Here is a 21,158-nt window from a genome sequence, read left to right on the forward strand (position 1 = left end):
AGAAATACCTGGAGATTTTTGGGGCGGAGCCTGAGGAGGGCGGGATTTGGGGAGGGACGTCAATGCCATAGAGTCCAAGAGCCAAAGCAGCCATTTTCTCCAGGTGATCTGATCTCTATCAGCGGTTTAAATAGCAGGAGATCGCCAGCTAGTACCTGGAGTTTGGCAACCCTACTCACAACTCTAAATATGCCTTGGTGTGACCTATAACTTGAGGGCTGTGGGTCTGATCATAAATTATCCTTGTTGCAAACCAAAAGCATGATTTTATCCATCATGACAGTATGGAAAGAGCCCATTAAGACATTTCTGGCAGGGATGGGCGGACTGGCTGCGTTTTGTGCGTGCCTGCGTGTCGGCTTCAGAGAGCTCTGACTTTGGGGTCATCATACTCTGATGGTCTCGCTGGCTACCATGACACTGCTGCGTCGTGAACAGTTAGTGGAGAGTCTCGGACTGCGTGTGCTTTTCGTTCAAAGAGTTGATGTGGTCTGCCTGTCTTATAAGGTCTTTCCTTGGCTGAACTCTAGCAGCACTGTGTTGGTGGGCAAGATTTTAAGGCTCAGAAAACACAGTGGGTATAGGATTACAACACGTCTGTAGTCCTTTAGTTCCCTTTGCAGCGCTCGCCACCTCCCTAGTTGGACTTTAAGGAATCCAAGTGTCACTTGAATTTTGCTGTAGGAACATTAGCCGTGAGACAGAAAAAAAGACCCCATCTCCGTGCCTGTCCAAACGAGGAATTCTATTTGTCCAGGTACCTGGCACAAAATGCTCTGTAGGTCGTGGATAGAAGATTTATTCTCAATCTCTCTAAGACAGAGTAAGATAAAATCCCTCTCTGCTCTACTCCGTGAGGGAAGGCACTGCAACTCGACTGAGGCAGTTCTGGCTTTTTAAGCCGGGAGTCCATTTTTCAAAAATGGAGCAACTCAGAAGAAAAGAGGCCATGAGTCCCTAGTTGGTGTGAATATCAGGATCTCTGAGACCAGAACTTATATTTTTTGCTTTTTGCTAGATCTTCAGTGGGTTTCACAGACCGGGGGGGGGGGAGCAGGGCTGCTCCACAGCAAGTCTTTGCACTCAGCAGAACAAGGGGGTAAAATGGACTGTACAACCAAAACCGGCAGGTGGTGCTTTTGAATCCTTTAAAAAAGAAACCCCTCCCTGCAAATAGACATCGAAAGCACATTGGGCGCCAAAGTGAAGCCCTTTTATGTGTGGTGGGGTTAACTACAGGAAAGCATTTAAAAAGATATTGAGGGCCCCCACTCCACCCCACAGGTCTTCCAGTCCTCCCTCAGACCTGATTTTAAAGGTGGTATTGGCTGAGGCAAACGAACCCACCTGTGGGGCAAGGTTGCCAGCTCCGGGTTGGGAAATACCTGGAGATTTGGAGGGGTGGAGCCTGAGGAGAGTGGGGTTTGGGGTGGGGAGGGACTTCAATGGGGTATAATGCCCTAGAGTCCGCCTTCCAAAGCGGCCATTTTTCTCCAAGGGAACTGATCTTCGTCGCCTGGCGATCAGTTGTAATGGCGGGGGATCTCCAGCCACCACCTGGAAGTTAGTCAATATAACAAAAAGAAGGGCTGCAAATATATGATAATTACAAATCCAATCAAACAACAACGTGTTGTGTGATTTGTAACCACCTGGAAGTTGGCACCCCTGCCCGTGGAGCTTGGCACTGGCTTGATGTCCCACAGAGCTGCTTTGGGCAGGTAGCAGCCCCGATCCAATGACACCCCATGCAAGCCCCACAGGGGAAAGCTGCTTTCCCAGCCAGCGCCAGCTTTCCAAATCAGTTCTCAGGATGTGACGTCAGCTGAACCTGAGACACGAGTGCCGGCAGTAAAAATACTCCCGTGCCAAACACTGCTGTTGTTTTTAAATACTTCAGCTGCCTAGGAATCAAAGCATTTAGTTGCATTAAGCTTAACCCTTATATATATAAAAAAAGTGCTAGTGTTTCTATTAGAGGTGCCTCGGCCTCTGGTTTCTTTCCTGAGGGTCAGGGGGGATACATGTCCCCGCGGAAGGGGCTGGCTGTGCTTAAAATTTAATGAGGACCGTTTTTAGTGGGAGGACAAAAATTGTACTTTTTTTTTGTTTGTTTCTTCATATAAAACGTGGTTTTGGCAAGAAGGGCCCTTAGATGATCACACAGGCATTGAAGGGCGAACCCCTTTTGCTGCCCCCTTGGGTGGGCACCAGTTTCCCTTTGCCGTAGTACCCTCCGAAGATGGCCCTCACCTCAATCTTTTTAGAAAGCAGTATCATCCACATGCCGTTCCCATAGGACAAAAGCTTCCCCCCTCCGATCTCCCCAACTTCCTCGCCTTTGTTGCCGGCCTTCTCCAGTTTGACAAATTCGAGGAGGTCGAGGCCCGTCTGGACGTTTTCTATCCCGCTGGCGCAGCCCAGGGTGACATGAGCCCGGCTGCCTTTGGGGAGGCTGCCTGCCGGCGGGATCACGTCCACATCGCCTGGCCACAGAAGCAGCTGCTGCTCGGTCAGTTCTGCGCGGGCCCCGGCCGTTCTCGGTGTGATGAAGAGGGCCGAGATGGTGAGGAAGAAGGCTTTTCCGTAAGATGACTTCACGGCCTGAAGGGAAAATCATGCCTGTAATTCTTAAGGCTCTCAGCAGAACTATCATTAGTCCCTGAAGACAAAGAGGTTTTTTTTTTAAGGCTTCACACACCTTAAAGTACAATAACTACAAGATCTGGATTAAAACAGGTTTTGGAAAACTGGGGTTAATGCTTCATTAACTGCAGGAGGGCAAAGTTTTATCCTTAAGGAGTGAGAAACATCTTTTAAAACATCTGTTGGGGTTCAGAAGCCAAGAGCTCATATGAAAGGGTCCTGTCTTGTAACTGGTCAGTCCCCTCTTTCTCTCTCTCAAGAGGAGGGGGGTACTGACCAGTTAAAAGACGAGAGAGAGAGAGAGAGAGAGAGAGAGAGAGAGAGAGAGAGAGAGAGAGAGAGAGAGAGAGAGAGAGAGAGAGAGAGAGAGAGAGAGAGAGAATGAATGAATGAATGAATGAATGAATGAATGAATGAATGAATGAATGAATGAATTAGCCAGCTCTGTTCATACTTGTGATAGCAATTTAGGACATATCAGCATCCTACATGAAAAGCCTCTTTGGATTTTTAAAAGCTTTTCAGCTGCCTAAAAAAGACTCACTCAAATAAGTCGAGCAAATAATCATTTACAAGCCTGACTTAAAACAAATCAGTTTATTGACACGTGGTTTTAGAGATGCATTTGAAAATGCAGAAGCCACTTGGCCAAATGTAGTGAATGCTTTGTTATTTCATCCGGGATCTGCCCTTCCCTTTTTGGCTTCTAAGCATGACTATTTACTCAGTTTCGGGAACAGAGGGCCCAAAAGGAACATCTTGTTTAAAAAAAGGATTCCAAAGCTGAGTATAGTTGGCAAGACAAGTTTATGGACAGATGCTGGTGGTCTACCGTACATCCAGTTTGAGAATTTTCAGATCTAATTGTATAATCTTGGTTAAACACAATTCGAGCAACTGGCCCCCAGCCACCGGCAACAACAACGCAGCCCGTTCTCTCCTTACAAGGGCTGGATTTTCCAGCCAGAGGCGCAAGACAGTCCCCTCCCCGCCACTGTCAGGGCAGAAGAAAGAAAAACTCACCTCTTGCTGGGCGTAATCCTCTGATCCCGGGGCCTTCCCAAAGTCGGTGAATTTTGTTGTGCAGTGCAAGACACCTGGAGGCCTTTTCACAAAGTAGCTGGTCAAGTCTAATTTCATCTTGGGATCTTCGATAGCTCCCCCAACTGCAAGCAAGAGGGAAGAAATGAGTCAACGCAACCATCCCCAACCCCGATGTCTCTCCCCATGTGCCCTCCCTAATCCCACACCCTAACCTTTTTACTAGTGCGATAGGCAGGGTTAGTTTTACACCTGGAAAATGACTGCTTTGTCAAGGACAGACTGTGACAACCCAGCATTCAGGTCTTCCCTCAGTATTTTCAGAAATCTTCACTGATCCAGCCTGGGGTAAGGAGAATTAACAAGCTAACCTATAAATGTTGGCATTCGGTTCATAACGTAGCATTTCTGGCACTCCATAGCACTTTGAAGTGCTATAGAGAGTTTATAGAGGTTTATATTATATCCTGGTAAAGGGGAGTTTGGACCACCCCCAGCAGAACATTATTCTGAAAGGATGCAGCTTCCAGCAAGGGGCCTCGAATCGTTGCACAGCCGTTCCTCTTGGCTCCGAAACCTACAGAAAGGGCACACAGTTCTGCCCTTCTGTCCCTGATGAACCTTTCAGGCCAGAATGATGTTAACAGAAGCCCCACGGCAGCTGCTGAAAGGCCCAGCTTTGGGCAGGATTCTTGCTCCCGGCAGCGGGTTAGACAGGGAAGCGCCTTCCCCATTCTGGTTCTAGAAGAAGACGAAGAGTTGGTTTTTATATGCCGACCTCCTTTACCTTTTACGAGGAATCGAACCGGCTTACAATCTCCTTCCCTTCCTCTCCCCACATCAGACACCTTGCGCGGTAGGTGGGGCTGAGAGAGCTCCAAGAGAGCTGTGACCAGCCCAAGGTCACCCAGCTGGCTTCAGGTGGAGTGGTGGGGAAACCAACCCGGTTCACCAGATCAGCGTCCGCTGCTCATGTGGAGGAGTGGGGAATCCAACCCGGTTCTCCAGGTTAGAGTCTACCGCTCTTAACCACTACGCCACGCTGGCTCTTGGTTTCTAGGGGCTCCCAAGTTCTCTCAGCCACTTCAATGGGAGTGGAAAGTTGGGAAACAATTTGGGGGGGGTGGCAAGCAGTGGGGTGGAAGAGACCACCCACTGAAGGGGCAGAGACGCCCAAGGAAGCCGGGCTGTGCCTCTCTATCAGCTGCAGTGTCCTGGCGAGGCATGCTGTGCTTATGAATTCCATTCTGCCAACGTTTGTCGCAGCAGAATCGCTCTGCGATTCTGCTGCGACAAACGTTGGCAGAATGGGATTCATAAGCACAGCATGCCTCGCCAGGACACTGCAGCTGATAGAGAGGCACAGCCCGGCTTCCTTCTTGAGATGGGCCTCAGTCTCCAGGGAGAGCCTTCACAGTAGGGTGCCGTCTAGGGCAGCACCTTTGCAGGTGCCCTGCTAGAGGGGATGCTGTTCTTGGCACAGCCCTCCTGCATGTGTTTCTGCTAACCCGGAACAGGAGGAGGAGGACATAGGCAGGCCTGAGGATGGAGACCGAACAGGAGCTGAACGGGAGAGCCGGCGTGGTAGTAGTGGTTAAGAGCGGTGGTTTGGAGCGGCGGACTCTGATCTGGAGAACCGGGTTTGATTCCCCACTCCTCCACTTGAGCGGCGGAGGCTAATCTGGTGAATGGGTTTCTTTCCCCACTTCCACATGTGAAGCCAGCTTGGGCTAGTCACACACTCTCAGCCCCTCCTACCTCACAGGGTGTCTGTCGTGGGGAGAGGAAGGGAAGGAAATTGTAAGCGGGGTTGATTCTCCTTAAATGGCAGAAAAAACCCATCATATAAAAACCAACTCTTCTTCTCTAGTGTACTGGGGGCCAGCTTCTTGGAATAAAATAAATTTACTGTGGGGATAAATGATGTCTGGAAGTAGAAATTCCACTTACTCTCAGATATGCCTAAACTCGTTTCAGGCTCCTAAGCACCCACTGCCGGTATATTTCTCGACACCAGCATGAGTTTGAGACCCTCTGCTTAGGCAGCTTAAAGGTGGCAGGTAGCAGAAATAGCAGCTCCCGAAAGATTGGGATTAATTGACAGGAACTGCAAGGCAAGGATTCAAGCCCTGCAAAGATCTCTGGGGATCCCGTCGGTTGTGAAAACTGGTGCAGCTGCAGGTTGGAGGGAGAGATGTCCCACTGAGCCACAGAGCCAGGCAGGATAGGAGTCGGGGGCACCAGGGGCCTGCTCAAGCACCCCTAATAGGAATCTTCTGAAGCCAGATTTCCTGTCACTAGCCTCTTTTTAAAGAGAGAAAATGACCCAATTCCAGCCAATATTTTACCTGTAGAGCGAACATTCTGAAATAATCAGTGGCCAAAATTCTGTGTTTTCTGCAGCGAAGCCCATCAGAAATTATACTGTCAACTGTGTACGTTTTAAATCTGAACATTTCATTCTGTTTTCATGGGTTCTTGAATGATTTGGGATGTTTTGGGTAAAACATTGGGTGACACCAAGGAACGATGAGAAATTCTCAAGCTTTCCGACTGTAATGAGAACTAGAAATTTTACTTTTAAAAGAAGAAATGCCTGCGCTGCAAATCCTCAGAAAAAGAAGAACATTGCAGACCTAAGCATGTTTACTCAGAAGTAAGTCCCACTTTGTTCACTGGGACTTTCTCCCAGGTAAGCGAGCAACGGCTTGCAATTCAGGATATGCAACTTAGGAGCTTCCCTGTTCCTCGTGCGTTAAATAGTAGGAGATGGTTAGTAGAAGTTGGTTTTTATTCATATAAATCTAAAAGCCTTTTGGTACCCACAGTGCTTATTAGACTCCTTTTTGAAGAGTTTAACACTGGCAAGCTCATCCAGAAAGGCCTGTCCGGTCTTGCGCAAATTCTCTGAGCTCCTTTTGCTCAAAAACCATCCATAGTACAAAGGAAGGAAGTCCTTTTCTAAGGCAGGCTTCAACTTCTTCAGCTCATCTGCTGTAAGTTTCCACTGGTTCTTATCCTTGAGCTGCAAGCAATCCAATTTCCACGCTGTTTTGGGCTCCACTATGATGACTTCATAGCGATACTTGTCAGCAAGGTCGAAGAGCTGCTCTAGCCGCTCCCGTTCGTGGTGGGTGTCGTCCATCACCACCACGCCGATGTCGCGCTTCAAATAGTCAACTAGGTCCTCATCCACCTTGGCGTAATCTTCAGGAATGGCGCTCCTGATGGCGGGTGTGATTTTGTAGTGGTCAGCAGAGATGACTTTGCAAACATCCTTATACCTGTCTTGGATGGCCTGGGCCAAGGTGGATTTTCCGCTGCCAGGCAGACCCCGAAGGATAAAAAGTGTTTTCGATTCCCGGATAGTCGTGATCGTTTCGTCGTCGTCCAGGAAGGAGAATTGCAGGCTCTCGGGACGCTCTTTGGGCTGGGAAGACATTTTCCTAAATATCTTGGGCAGGAATGTGTGGCTCTTCCGGGCGAAGCCTTTATTCTGGAATTGGGAAGAAAAGAAAAAATAGTTGGTGTCATTCTACTGGAACATTCCAGAAAGAGTGAGATACCATCTTTAATAAAAGATCACTGTTTTCACTCTGCACTGGAGAAGGGGACTGCTGCTGGCTATTCAGATGGGTACAAATGGTCCAGTGATGGCTTTAAATGACGCTATTATGTCAAATAAGAACTCTGTGCATTCCACAAGAAGCAGCTCTGTCAGTCTATGGTTGCAGCAACAGCAACATCAAGACAAACGCATCTCTTGGGACCCACAAAATGGCAGCCCCCCCAAGGAAATGTGATGTACACTTAAATCCTGCCCTCACACAGCTTGTTTAGGACTCCCAACTGGTCCCCAAGGTATTGGTCTGGCCCACATCTCATCTATGCCTTGCCAGAAGAAGGCTCAATGAAGATGTCAACCCAGTGTTGTAAAAAAGGCAAATTCCATGCTGGCCATAATTAGACGAGGTGGTGGAAGAAAAAGGGGAATAAAACCCAACCTAAAAACAGAAGCCCAAGGTTGGGTACCCAGAACCATAATTAGACGAGGAACAGAATAAAACTGCTGCTATCATACTGCCCTTGTACAAATCTATGGTGAGACCACACTTGGAATACTGTGTACAGTTCTGGTCACCCCACCTAAAAAAGGATATTGAAGCTTGAGAAGGTGCAGAAAAGAGCAACCAAAATGATCAGGGGACTAGAGCAAGTGCCCTATGAGGAGCGGTTAAAGCACTTAGGGCTATTTAGCTGAGAAAGAAGACAGTTAAAGGGAGATATGATAGAGGTCTATAAAATTATGCATGGTATGGAGAGAGTAGACAGGGAAAAGCTTTTCTCCCTCGATCATAATACTAAAACACGGGGTCATTTGCTGAAGCTGGAGGGTGAGAGATTCAAAACAGATAAAGGAAGTATTTCTTCACACAACACATAGTTAAATTGTGGAACTCCCTGCCCCAGGATGTGGTGATGGCTGCCAACTTGGAAGGCTTTAAGAAGGCTTTAAGAGGGAAGTGGACATGTTCATGGACGAGAGGAGTATTCATGGCTACTAGTTAAAATGGATACTAGTCATGATGCATACCTATTCTCTCCAGGATCAGAGGAGCATGCTGAATATATTAGGTGCTGTGAATCACAGGCAGGATGGTGCTGCTGCAGTTGTCTTGTTTGGGGGCTTCTTAGAGGCACCTGGTTGGCCACTATGTGAACAGACCGCTGGACTTGATGGGCCTTGGTCTGATCCAGCAGGGCTTTTCTTATGTTATTAAGTTATGAGTGGATGCTGCTGGCTACAAAAAAGTGTACGGTGTGACATCATGTCTGCCTCCTACAAGTAGTAGTTAGTGAATTGGGGGTGGGGAAATGCTTAACAGAATGGCACTTTCTAAAAAAAAAAAACTAGACATCAAGTGGGAGGCACTATGTCTCCACTTACTTAACAGAGCAATTCCTACTCAGAATCCTGCTCAGGTCTATTCAATGGGGCTTACTACCAGGAAAGTGTTCTTAGGATTGCACTGTTAGTTCCTTAGTTCCATCATAAGATTCTCCTGACCAGTCACTGGACCTTTTCAGTATCTTCACTCATATTTAGCTTTTGGCTGCTCCATTAAATGCATTTTTTGTCTTCAAAACATTTCCATTTACCAAAGGGAGGAAGTGAAGTCTCTGGACGTACTGTGGAGTCTCCAGGGAAGAGGAAGGGTTGGTTCTGCATTATTAATAGCACATGATGCTTCTTCGTTGCTGCTGGGATGCTATAAAGGTGGGCTACCAACCACAATACAGGTGGTGAAGAATAGGAGGTAACCTTGGGCTCGACATGTAAGCTCCTTGGGCCTGTTCCTTTTGGCCTATGTTGTTCTGCAAAACTGTACATAAACCTTGCAAGTAAGTCTACTGAAGTTGCTGGTTCACTTTCCCACTCGTAAAAGGTAAAGGTAGTCCCCTGTGCAAGCAACGGGTCTTTACTGACCCATGTGGTGACATCACATCCTGACATTTACTAGACTATGTCTACTGGGTAGTTGGCCAGTGCCTTCCCCAGTCATCTTCCCTTTACCCCCAGAAAGCTGGGTACTCATTTGACCGACCTCGGAAGGATGGAAGGCTGAGTCAACCTTGAGCCGGCTATCTGAAACCAACTTCCGGCGGTATCGAACTCAGGTTGTGAGCAGAGTTTGGACTACAGTACTGCAGCTTACCACTCTGCGCCACGGGTTCTTATTTCCCACTCATATCTTGTGGGAAAACAGGCATTTTGGGGCTGGATTCCTGAAGTTTTAATCAATGACTCTGATCAGCTCCACATTTCCAAGACACAAAAAAATCCCTTTCAGAGGCTACCTGTTTGCTGATATGTGAAAGTGTAACCTACTCTGCGGCTGTTGTTCAACCAGAAAAGCCTCACTTTGCCTACCTCCGTTCCTAGGTTTGGGTACCTGGTAAAGAGGAATTTCCTCCTTCCTCCCTGCTCACTTCCATAAGTAGACATGCCAGATCCGGGTTGGGAAATACTGTGGAGGTTTCAGAGGTGGAGCCTGAGGAGGGTGGGGTCTGGGGAGAGGAGGGACTTAAAAAGTGTATAATGCCATTGAGTCCACCTTCCAAAGCAGCCATTTTCTCCAGGTGAACTGATCTCTATTACCTAGAGAACAGTTGTAATCCCAGATCTCCAGACACCACCTGGAGGTTGGCAGCCCTATCCACAAGGAATACAAAGTCCCTTACAAACACCTGCTTTACTTAAACTATTGAAAGGCTCAGCACTCTACAGGTGTTTGGTTCATCATTACCTTCATATGCACGTTGGTTTCACTTTTGAGACCATGTGTAGAAAGTAGGGTTGCCAGCTCCAGTTTGGAAAATACCTGGAGATTTTGGGGGTGAGGAGGGCGGGGTTTGGAGAGGGGAGGGACTTAAATGCCATGGAGTCCAATTGCCGAAGCGGCTATTTTCTCCAGGGGAACGGATCTCTATCGCCTGGAGATCAGTTGTAATAGCAGGAGATCTCCAGCCACCACCTGGGGACTGGCTCCCACTCCTCTAAGCATGTTGGCCCAGTAGGCCATGCAAAGGGCTACTGTGTGGCTTTCTCAATTCTGAACATCACAAACCAAAATTATTTTCACCAAATAAATCTGAGCTCACCTGGCTGAATATTTTACACAAGCTCACAAGGACCCTATTCTATTTCTGATGCCTTCTACTGCTTTTGGACGTTTTTCTGCTTTTTGGGCTTCTTCATGCATTCTAATTCCCTGTATAATACCATTTTACTTTGTCAGTGACAGTACTGTGCCTTTAACTTTGTTTTAAATATTTACTTTTTCCTAAAGTGCTGAATGTTCCTTTTTCTCGTGTATTTGAATTATTGTTATATTATTTTGTCTAAAAGTCAATGTGCTATGTAGAATTTCTTGAATAAATGAAATGTGCCTTTAGCAGCTTTCATGCTCCACCTGCCTCTCCCAGCTTTGGTTAAACCGTCCCAGATAATATTTTCCCCTCCAGAATAATATCAAGGTTATTTTTATGAGAAGGCGTTCTAATAGTCTAAACAGTCTACGGCAGTTCTTCTGAGGTTTCCTCCTAGATTTAGATATTGCGTTGGGTCAGTCCAACAGAATGGAGGTACATACAGAGCAGCCACTGAGACTAGAAATAAGTCCTCACGGTAGGGTTGCCAGCTCTTGGTTGGGAAATACCTGGAGATTTTGGGGGTGGAGACTGAGGAGGGTGGAGTTTGGGGAGGGGAGGGATTTCAATGGGGTATAATGCCATAAAGTCCACCTTCCAAAGTGGCCATTTTCTCCAGGTGAATTGATTCCTGTCGCCTAGAGATCAGCAGTAATCCCAGATCTCCAGCCACCACCTGGAGGTTGGCAACCCTACCTCATGGCCCCTAGCTTCCTCCAGACCTGTGTTGGCCAATTCAGATACACATGTGGTTGTAAAAGAGAACTGGTCTCAGCTTCTTTCCAGAAACTTGGTCTTTATGGTTGAAAGAGCCAGTGTGGTGTAGTGCAAAGCGTGTCAGAGTGGGATATGGGAGATCCAGTCTCAGATCCATTCTGCCATGAAGCTTCCTGGTTGACCTTGGGCTGTCCCAACGATTTCACAGAGGACAACATGGAGGAGGGAGCATCATGTACCTTAGGATAAAGATGTACCAGCTAGGTACCCAGAGAGTTACAATTTCAGTTTTCTCCTCGCTTTGCTCACTAACAATTATTGTTTTTTCTTCTACTATAAGTAATTGGAAATATTTTGGAAACCTGTCTTGTGCACCGAAAAGAGAGTGGACAATAAATTGATACCTGACCTATTCTCCTTACCATGCCAGGTTTTGAGGACTACAACTTCAGTCTCTCCTGGTTTTTTACTTCTCTGTCACAGCACTACCTTCAAAATATCGCTGCAAACCAATTTTACTAGTAATAATGTTTATTAATAACAACTGATCAAATGACATTCAACAGATAGGGTACGCAGCTCTGGGCTGGAAAGACCCCTGTTGCCATGCCTTGGATTCATTTGCAGCTGATTTCTCCCAAGGAATTCACAAGATTCACCTGAAGAGTCTGCCAGGCATATCTCCAGAAAGTCTATTTTCCATACAGCACATTTTAATGACTCTTATGCACATCCAGATTTCTCCCAAGAATGCTGACAACAAACTTGGAATGGTTAGAAGCAGCTTGTATACTGGCCTGGCTGATAGTCAGTTCCTCTTGGTCTGGGACTCTTTTCTCCCATACTGAAGGAGACAGGTGTTAGATCCCCGGTTGAAATGCCAGCTTGAGACCTAGGTCAAGTTTACCTTTCCTGGGCAAAGTAGCTAAGAGGCTAGTGGCAGACCAACTCTAGGACTGGCTGATTAATTACACTGATGTCAATCAGGGTTCAAACAGGTTTGAAACGGAGACTTCCTTGGTAGCTGACATGCACTGGGCAAAAGCCAAGGGGAACACTTTGGAGCTCTCAACGACACTATTAATTATGGGATATGGGATACATAGCAGATGTGGGAGTGGTGGCAGTGCCCTGCAGTGGTTCCAGTTCAACCTAGAGGGCAAATCCCAAATGGTGGTGAAGGGGGATTGTTCTTCTTCCCCTTGGCACTGTCCTACCTTGTCCAATAAGGGCCATTCTTATTTTACACCCATGTGTGTGTATGTTGTAAAGTACCACCAATCGCAGCCGACATGGCCACTCCAGCAAGGCAAGTGAGAAGCAGAGGTGGTTTCCCTTCGTCTTCCTCTGTGGAATCCTCATTCGTGGTCTCCCTTCCAAGTACTGGCCCCCCCTTAGCTTCCGAAATGTGACGAGATCAAACTATACCATGCTACCTTCCCGGTACTCACACATATACTCTTTCCTATATTGTTTAATATTTTGACGAAGCTGTCGAGGAAGTCTGTCTGGAGATCTGGAATGATGCCCACATCTATATCTCGTTTGTGTCTGTGTTAAGTTTAGTGGGCACCACAGGCAAAGGGACACAGGGAGGATAGCGCATCTAAAGGTGTAAGAGAGGAAGGAAACTCATTACAGACGGTCCAAGGGAAATGAGGGGTTCTGGATGGAGTTTTTCAGAATGGGGGAAGGAAAGAGAGGAGAGGGTGTTGACTGAGGCAAAGAAAAGGCAATTGCTTCTGATGGGCCCAGAGTCAGAGGCAAGAAGGTCAGACTTGGATGGAGGCTGCCAGAGAAGGCAAAGATGAAATGGCAAAGTATTTTGAGCTATTAAGAGTTGGCCATTGTAGAACTGGGGTATTCGGCTCTTACAAGAGGACAGTGATCGTATGTTATCTATGGGGAAGAGGAGGCAGCAAAGAGTCCAGCACTTCCATCGGTATAAGGTTTTTTAGTTGTAACAGCTAATCTGCCTGCCAAGCTCTTTTTTTATCTGTTTTTTTTTTGGGGGGGGTGTTTTTTTGCAGACCTCTTGCTACAAGGCACAGAGGCAGCTTGTGTTGGGTCAGGACACCAGGGAATTTAATGGCTGTTACACTATTTTGACAAAAACAGCTGCCTCTAAACAGCGGTTAACAATAGCTTTTTAGAGAGAAAAAAACAACAGCAAAACAAAAGAACGATAATAGAGGAGGGGGGAACCAACCACTGTGTGCATCAATTGTTTTGCAGTGAATCTGAAATAATAAATGCTTGTGTCAAAATGGGTGGGAGGGGACACAGACAATAGTACCACACAAGACTGTCTTAAGAGGAGAACTTGGATGGAACAATTTGTCCCATTCTGCACAAAACAGGCCAGCTCTCAATCTTCCTCCCCCCACCATACACAAGCAATAAGGGAGGGGAAGAGCAGAAATTTTTACTTTTGATTTTCTAAATTGCTTTTCTGCTATTAAAACCCATGGTTGGAGGCAGGTATGTAATGAAAGGTGTTATTTTAAAAAATATAGGAAAACGGCCATCCAAAACAAGGGTTTGGGGTAATAGGCACTCATTAAACCCTTGTTTTGAATGTATATTTAAATAGTTCTAGGAAACTCACAGCAATTACGCAGCAGAGAAAGAGCAAAAATCGGCCTTAAGCATCATTAATTTTTTAAGAACTAAGGGAGGGCATTACTTTCCAGCTGCTCTTAAGCTTTACCATGCAAAAACACTGGCACAACCAACATATGGGACTTAACCTGGGCCACCTTCATCTACTTTTGTCCCACTGGAGCGGGTTCAATCTAAATTCTTGAGAGCAGCCCTCCATTTACCTCATTGTGTATCAAATGCTACTGCTAGACTGGAGGCAGGACTGGCGAGGGCGGAGGCAAGGGTCTGTACTGCTTCCATTATTCTTTGGCTCAAATTAAATCTTATCCCTCAAGGACTGCTACCCCTGCTTCTACAGGATAAGTTGCAGTCAACATGGCTACAGATGGTCCTTAATAAAATGGCCTGCCTGGGCCTTTCTCCACCTACCCTGTTAGCCATGAGCGTAGACCAAGCATCAAGTTTCTTGAAGCAAAGGGTGGAAGACATTGAACGCCAGACAGACCTTGGAAAATCACCATTTTCCATAGTACCTCATAAATCTAGATACTTGGTCTCACCTGCAGATTATTTTTATCATCTCTAGTCTATTAATTATAGAAACCCTTGGCCCATTAATTTTAATACACCCAACTTTCTCTGGATCTACGTGGCAATTTGTCCTCTTAATATCCTGCCTACAACTGGACTACACTTGGCATTGTTCACTGGATCTTTGAAGCAATCGAGTCTCTGACAATTTACCTTGCCTGAGGAAGTAGGGGTAAGTGGAGGGGAGGGGCAGTGGCTCAGTTTGTAGAGCATTTGCTAAGCATGCGGAAGGTCTCAGGTTCAATCCCCTGCATCTCCAGTTAAAGCGACTAGGCAAGGAGGTGATGCGAAAGACCTCTGCCTGAGACCCTGGAGAGCTGCTGCCGGTCTGAGTAGACAATACTGACTCTGATGGACCAACGGTTGATTCAATATAAGGCAGCTTCATGTGTTCAAGAGCCATTTGGAGCTCAAAACATGACTTCAGTTGAAGATACCTTAAAAGTGGGATTCATTCCCTACCTTTCAACAGTGTATCACTTTCAAGGATGCTTAGTTCTCCTGGATGACATGACATAGTGGATGTAATAACCACGGTTGTAGGGAAGGAATGCATTTGCTGGTGAATGTGAGCACTAGCATGTCGAGATATCTTGAGAATGACCCACTGTAGTGACAATGGGATATATGGATTCCTTGTGTGTGTGAACAGTTGCAGTGGCACATGAGAAGCTCCTTTCTGAGCCAGGCCAGCCTCACAGCAAACATTTCCAAGGTGCTAAATACCTCAAGACAGACAAAAGGAGTGGAAGGGTTTTGGCCTACTTTCAAAGGAGGAGATTAGATTATGGAATAAAAGAGATTTGCTAACTGCGGTTCAAAAGGGCCCGCTTCAAAAGTTCATTCTCTGCAGGGTCTCTCCCTGCTGGCTGTTTGGAGAAACTGTGGAGTCAAAACTCAGGAGAATGATTCAAAGCCAATATTGCTGGTTAAGCAACTTGCAAAAAAAAAACAAAGGATGGTCAAAGGGAGCTCCTTAGGACCGCAGAGCTTTGCTTAAGCTTTTGGTGACCTCTTGTAAGAAGTTATCGCAATAGCGTCTGCTGTCGAACCTGCTCAGACTCAGAGCAGACAAACTCGGAGAGGGAGAGAAACTACTGCTAAAACCTGAAATGCACTCTTGAATACCAGACTTGAGTCACCGCTTGCCATCTTGCTTTTTGTCTAATGCAGGTGTGATAGTGAATGCAATGAACCAAGGTCTGCTATGCAATGATTTGCGGCTGGACTGGAATAGATGGACTTAGTTCATAAATGGTATAGCTGAGATTCTTCGTTCTCAACTGGAATCTAAAAGTGCAGGGATTGACCCTCAAAAGGGATGGGCTGCGGAATTACCAAACAGGCCAGCGCTACTTAGGAGGAACAATTCTGAGTAGTCCTGCAGACTCTGCCATACATTGAAAATGTTCCCCCTTTCTTCGTCTACTGATTAAGCGTTCTGGGGAAACTCAAAAATTTGCCATTTTGTGCAGTTTCAATTTGTTCTAATCAAAAGATATATTACTGTATGCAACTATTGTTTTTGCAGTTCTGAATTATGTAACCACCACCACCCCTTTAAACTAAAATCATGTCTTGTGTTTAATTTTTGTTTTTTCGCCGTCAAGTCACAGCTGACTTATGGCGACCCCGTGGTGGGGTTTTCAAGGCGAGAGACGTTCAGAGGTGGTTTGCTATTGCCTGTCTCTGCGTCATGACCCTGGTATTCCTTAGAGGTCTCTCTTCCAAATACTAGTCAGGGCTGACTCTGCTGAGCTTCTGAGACCTGACAAGATCAGGCTAACCTGGGGCTGGCTATCCAGGTTAGGGTGTCTTGTTTATAGTAGACCTAACTGAAAAACACGCCCAATCCTTCCCTGTAGAAAATGAATCCACCAATAAGTACACTCTTTGTCGAGGTCTGGAACACCTGATAAGACAACAACCTTAACACGTTTTCTGCCAGCAGCTTTTGAGCAACTTAGGGTTGCAAACAGCCACTTGCCTGGACACCAAGCAGAAAAGTATTTCTACAGGGAAAGTTTATGTTATTATGATCAGATGTCTGTCTCTGTCGACTTAACTACACAGGAGCTTCAAATCAGCCAAAAAATGCCAAAAATTGTTAAGATTGTGCGGACAGTTTATGAAACTTTAGCAGGCAAGTACTGCTCTGGACTAATTTGCAAGACGTAAATTCTTATAGCAGAATTTACAAGCTGGTAATTCCCAAATGATAGTCATGAGACAACTGCTTGCATGTCTCCATATACTTTATGCCTCTGCCCTTGCTAGGACTGAAGCGTTCAGCCACTCCTGCCGTCTGGAGGCTTCCTGTTGTATCTCTGCATGTGTCACTGTTCTTGGATGGTTTCCTTTCAAGCAGGTGGCAGTTATCCAGGCAGAAACAAAAATGGTTGGCGGTGCTGAGAGCATTTCAATTTTAGTCCTACACACGCTGAAAGGAAACCTTTTAGGGAAGTGACTCTCAAACCGTGGGCTGGGTCGTGAAAGTGAGCTGTTACTCTCTTGCAGGTGGGTCACAGGGCCAGGAGGGAGGAGGAGGAATGGGGTGAGCAGGAAGAAGCAGGTGTACTGACAAATTTGGGCTTGCCTCTTAAATAAAGCATGCCATGAAATTTGCGTTTGCCACTTAAAGAACATGTGCCAATCTGTTGCTTACTAATATGATGTATTTATGAATACTAACTATGAAAAACAGAATATAAATGTCCACTGTGTTAACTGATGTGAGATTTCTCTGTGCAGGGGAAGGGGAAAGTAGTGTGGAATTAGTTTGCAAGTGGCTCCCACTTCAAATAGTTTGAGATCCATTGTTTTAGGGTGCAGAGGTGAAATACGGCTCCAATTTTAATTGTAAAGGATGCTGTCAAAAGTTTGGAAAATGGTAGGTGTGAGTTAACATTTCCATAGGCTTGGCCCTGCTCAAGGTGTGTCACTGATAGAAGGAATCTGGGGTGGGTAAAAGTTGTTGATACTGGAAAGAAAATCATGTTGGAAGTCTGTGCAAGAATCCCATGAAAATCTGTTTCACCCTCCCACGCTAATAGCTTGCAGGGCTTTGCCAACAGATGTGAAAACAAGGTTGCAATGCACTGGAAAGTAAGATGTTAAGATTGTCTTGTAAATAACACTGTGAACCAGGCCTTACTTGAAGCAGAACGCCACAGAAGGATCGTTTTAGAGCAGTTTCTAAATGGAGAACGTTAACCACCTACCTGATTTCTCCAATTCAAAACCAGCTCTCCCACACACACTTGTAAAATCTCACCCATTACAAAAGGAGACCATTTCTGTCAACTGCTGGTGTGGTTTCGATAGAATTAATACAGGAAAATGAAACTTATTTGTAAACCTAAATACAGACCCAACGCTTGTGACGCTTTACGAAAATAGGAAACTGGAGGAGAAATGAAGGGGGGAGACTATTTGAGGAGCTCAGTTTAGAGCTCTTCATCTTGATTTCCCAGAATCGCTTCTAGATGGGCTGCTGAGCTTCCACAGAGATTGCTGCGGGTGCCGATGCCCCCCAGGTGCCCTGGCTCACTCTCACAGCAGCACAGGAGGCAACGGGCATCCTCTCCTAGCCCTGGCTAGTGGCGGTACAGTCCCAAGAAGAGTTGGTTTTTATATGCTGACTTTCTCTACCACTTAAAGGAAGAATCAAACCAGCTTACAATCACCTTCCCTTCCCCTCCCCACAACAGACACCCTGTGAGGTAGGTGGGGCTGAGAAAGCTCCAAGAGAACTGTGACTAGCCCAAGGTCACCCAGCAGGCTCTTAACCACCACACCGGCTCTCAAGAAGGAATGGGATTACCTTACACAGGCCAACACAGTGCCTTGAATGGATCCTGTTTCCTATCTCAACAGTCTCAGCGACCAAGACTCAGGAAAACATTCCTGCTCTCTCTAAGCCAGGAGTGGAAGTAACTTAAATTTCTTACCGGGACTTTCCTCCTTGCAGGGACTTGAGACAGAAAGCGGAAGGTACCCCTCGGGCTGTTTTCTTAAGGGTATTCTGGACCAGCTGGTTTTCACGGTTGCTCAAAAGTTCTACTACTGTTGAAGGGAGGGAAGCATCTGCCTGAGCGACTCTACGCTACTGGGGTGGAGGCACAGAGATCAGCAAGCCCTGTGGGAATTGCTCAAGGAAATCCTCTCCGCTGCTTCCAGAAAATGGGAAGAAGGAATGGGGTGTGGAAAGTCAGCGTAGCTAGCGTTATTCCAAGACAACGAGTAAGGGTCTCCCTCCCTAAAAGGAAGTCATCATTATCTCAAAACAGCTGCTTCTTAGCATATTTTTATATTTCTAAAGCCTGCGCTTCCTACTTCGTAGTTCCCATAATTAGCTGATGGACAAGTGCTTCCCACTAGGCTGACCCTGAAGTCCATCTGTGCTATATCAAGCAAGATGATTACATTTTGCACAACAGGTGGTTTCTCTACGGCTAATACCAGGAAGGGGAAATCCAGAAGGGGGTGGTGGTGATGGTAAATGACATTCCTCCCTGCATGTTTTAATTGATATTTTTCATACATAACTGCAGGTGATTTTCAAAGTTCTTTTTAAAAACTGGGTAAGTTTCCCTCTCCAAAAAAAATCCCCAAGAGCCAGAACCATGGTGTAGACAGGGTTCTGCCAGGTATGAAGAAATTATCTCTCCAGTGAAGCAGCTTCATAGCATTTTCTTCTGAATCCGCCCAAGGGCATTAGGATGGACGCTTTGAAGTTCGGTAGAGCTCATTTTTATGTTGATGGAGAGTTCCATGTAATTCACAAGCTTTTACCACCTACACTAGCCTAAATTATGCCCTAAGGAGAGCTAATCACTTATAACTTTTAGGTGGAGCTGTCAAAGGAAACTATGTGTACAATGCTGCAATATATACAACCTTTGAGAAGATGACGTGCCCCATCTTGGCCAAAAATTTCTCCCACACACACAAAAGAGGGAAAGTAAGGTTTCCCCACCATTATTTCTCTACCCCGTGTTTTTAAACCAACCACCTAAAAGTGTCAGGAACGAAGAGTGCAGAGGGCAGCTCCACCGTGGATCTCCCAACGAAGGAGATCCAGTCTCTTCCTGCATGTAGAGCCCTGTTCTTAAAAGATCCATTGCCTCCTTCCTCATCTACTTTCCCCTTGAAATTGATGGGAATTAATACCCTTGTCAGAGGCAATGGATTGTTGAATATTAATGGTATGAGCGGTAGAAGCTAATTCAGGCTGCACGCACACAATAAAGACTCGCAGTCTGTTCTCTTAGCAAAAATCAACTTTACTTACTAACTTGAAGGGTAACTTGAGTGTAAAATAACAAATTCCTTACTACATTCTAAGTTTCCTATCACTTCCCAGATTCATATCTGGGAGTCTCTACAGCTTAAGAAACACGTGGCTCATATGGTATTAGGTGTAGCCCCATCTTCACATAGTAAGATCTAAAAGACAAAGGCGGTGTGGCTTCTTCTTGCTAAACAAAGAAGAAGCTCTTAATATGCAAACACTTTTACAACTGTCCTGTTTAATCAATAGCTAGTTGACACATACTGTACCTAAGACCTAACAGAAATTAGTTTAAGCACAAAGTAGATGGGTGCACAGGCTGTAGCCTCCCCCCTTTTTTTTTGTTTAAGTCTCGCTTTCACACATGCTGAATAATGCACTTTCAATGCACTACAGCAATGGTTTGAGAGTGGATTTTTTGGAAAATCCAGCTGCAAAGTGCACTGGGAGTGCATGATCCGGCGCGTGTGAAAGCGTGGCCATCTGGGACGTGCAACGGAGCAGCAAATGCGTTTAGAGGTTAAACTTCCATGGGGAACCGACTCTGACTTTTGCAAGCTGGATGAAAACTTTGCCGGTTGGATTTCTGCCTGTCCTGAAATGGTTTAAAGGCGCGAGAACCTCTGTCGTAGGAGGTCCACGATACACACGGGAGAGGGCTCCGCGTAAACAAGACAGCTTTCGCAGCTGGCCAGCTGTTTCTGTCCCAACCTGCCAAAAACACTTTTATTGCCCCCCGCCCCGAAGCGCCTCCCGCCCGCCGGCCGCCGTGAACCCCACAATCAACCCGCACTCACCATGGCAGCGCCACCTAGCGGAGAGGGCGGACGCAGCGGAATCAACGCCTCTGGCAGCGGCAGGCGCGCGGTCAGCCTCGTTTATGTTTACGTTTGGCAGGCGAGAGCCCGCGCACGCCGCCTTTTCATAGACCCGGCGGGGAGGGCGGGGGAGCGGCCACGCCCCTCTCGTCCCTGCCTGGTACAGCGGCGGGCGACGCCGGCGAAGCACCTGCCCGAGCGTTTTCTACACGCATGCGCCGGGAGGGCACGGCGAGCTGGAGCATCGCTCGACTGCCACCCAGAGGCCGTAAGGAATAGTGCGCGTCTTTCTCTCGTGTGTGTGGTTCCCAACCTTTTTTTGACCAGGGACCACTAGGACTTTTTTGTTCGGTGCAGGGACCCCAAGGTTCAAAATAAAAATTCCGGGAATTTGAAAATAAACTTTAATCATAACTGTTAGTTAAACATTAAACTTAGAATTATATTTGAATATATATATATATATATATATATATATATATATATATATATATATATATATATATATATATATATATATATATATGTATATATATGTATATATATATATATGTATATATGTGTATATATATATATATATATATATATATATATATATTATAACAGAGAACTTTTAATTGAAAATATTAATGTATTATGGGTTTATAACTTTGTTTCGCGGACCTTAATTTAGTTCTCGCGGACCCCTGGGGGTCCAAGGACCCCTGGTTGGGAACCGGTTCGCCACTGATCCCCTT

The 21,158-nt window shown here is 46.1% G+C and overlaps 1 protein-coding gene across 1 annotated transcript; it reads right to left on the reverse strand.

Moving 5' to 3' along the window:
* Window positions 1-2,110: 2,110 nt before the first annotated feature.
* Window positions 2,111-20,530, reverse strand: CNP (2',3'-cyclic nucleotide 3' phosphodiesterase). The gene is made up of 4 exons (XM_056863486.1): window positions 20,401-20,530; window positions 6,514-7,183; window positions 3,670-3,812; window positions 2,111-2,604 (listed from the first exon to the last, which is right to left on the reverse strand). Exons 1-4 carry the CDS (start codon window positions 20,401-20,403, stop codon window positions 2,152-2,154), a joined length of 1,269 nt encoding a protein of 422 aa, XP_056719464.1. The 5' UTR covers window positions 20,404-20,530; the 3' UTR covers window positions 2,111-2,151.
* Between the last annotated feature and the right edge of the window lie 628 nt (window positions 20,531-21,158).

This window comes from Euleptes europaea, chromosome 18, assembly GCF_029931775.1.
Source record: "Euleptes europaea isolate rEulEur1 chromosome 18, rEulEur1.hap1, whole genome shotgun sequence".
In the NCBI taxonomy this organism is placed as follows: domain Eukaryota; kingdom Metazoa; phylum Chordata; class Lepidosauria; order Squamata; family Sphaerodactylidae; genus Euleptes; species Euleptes europaea.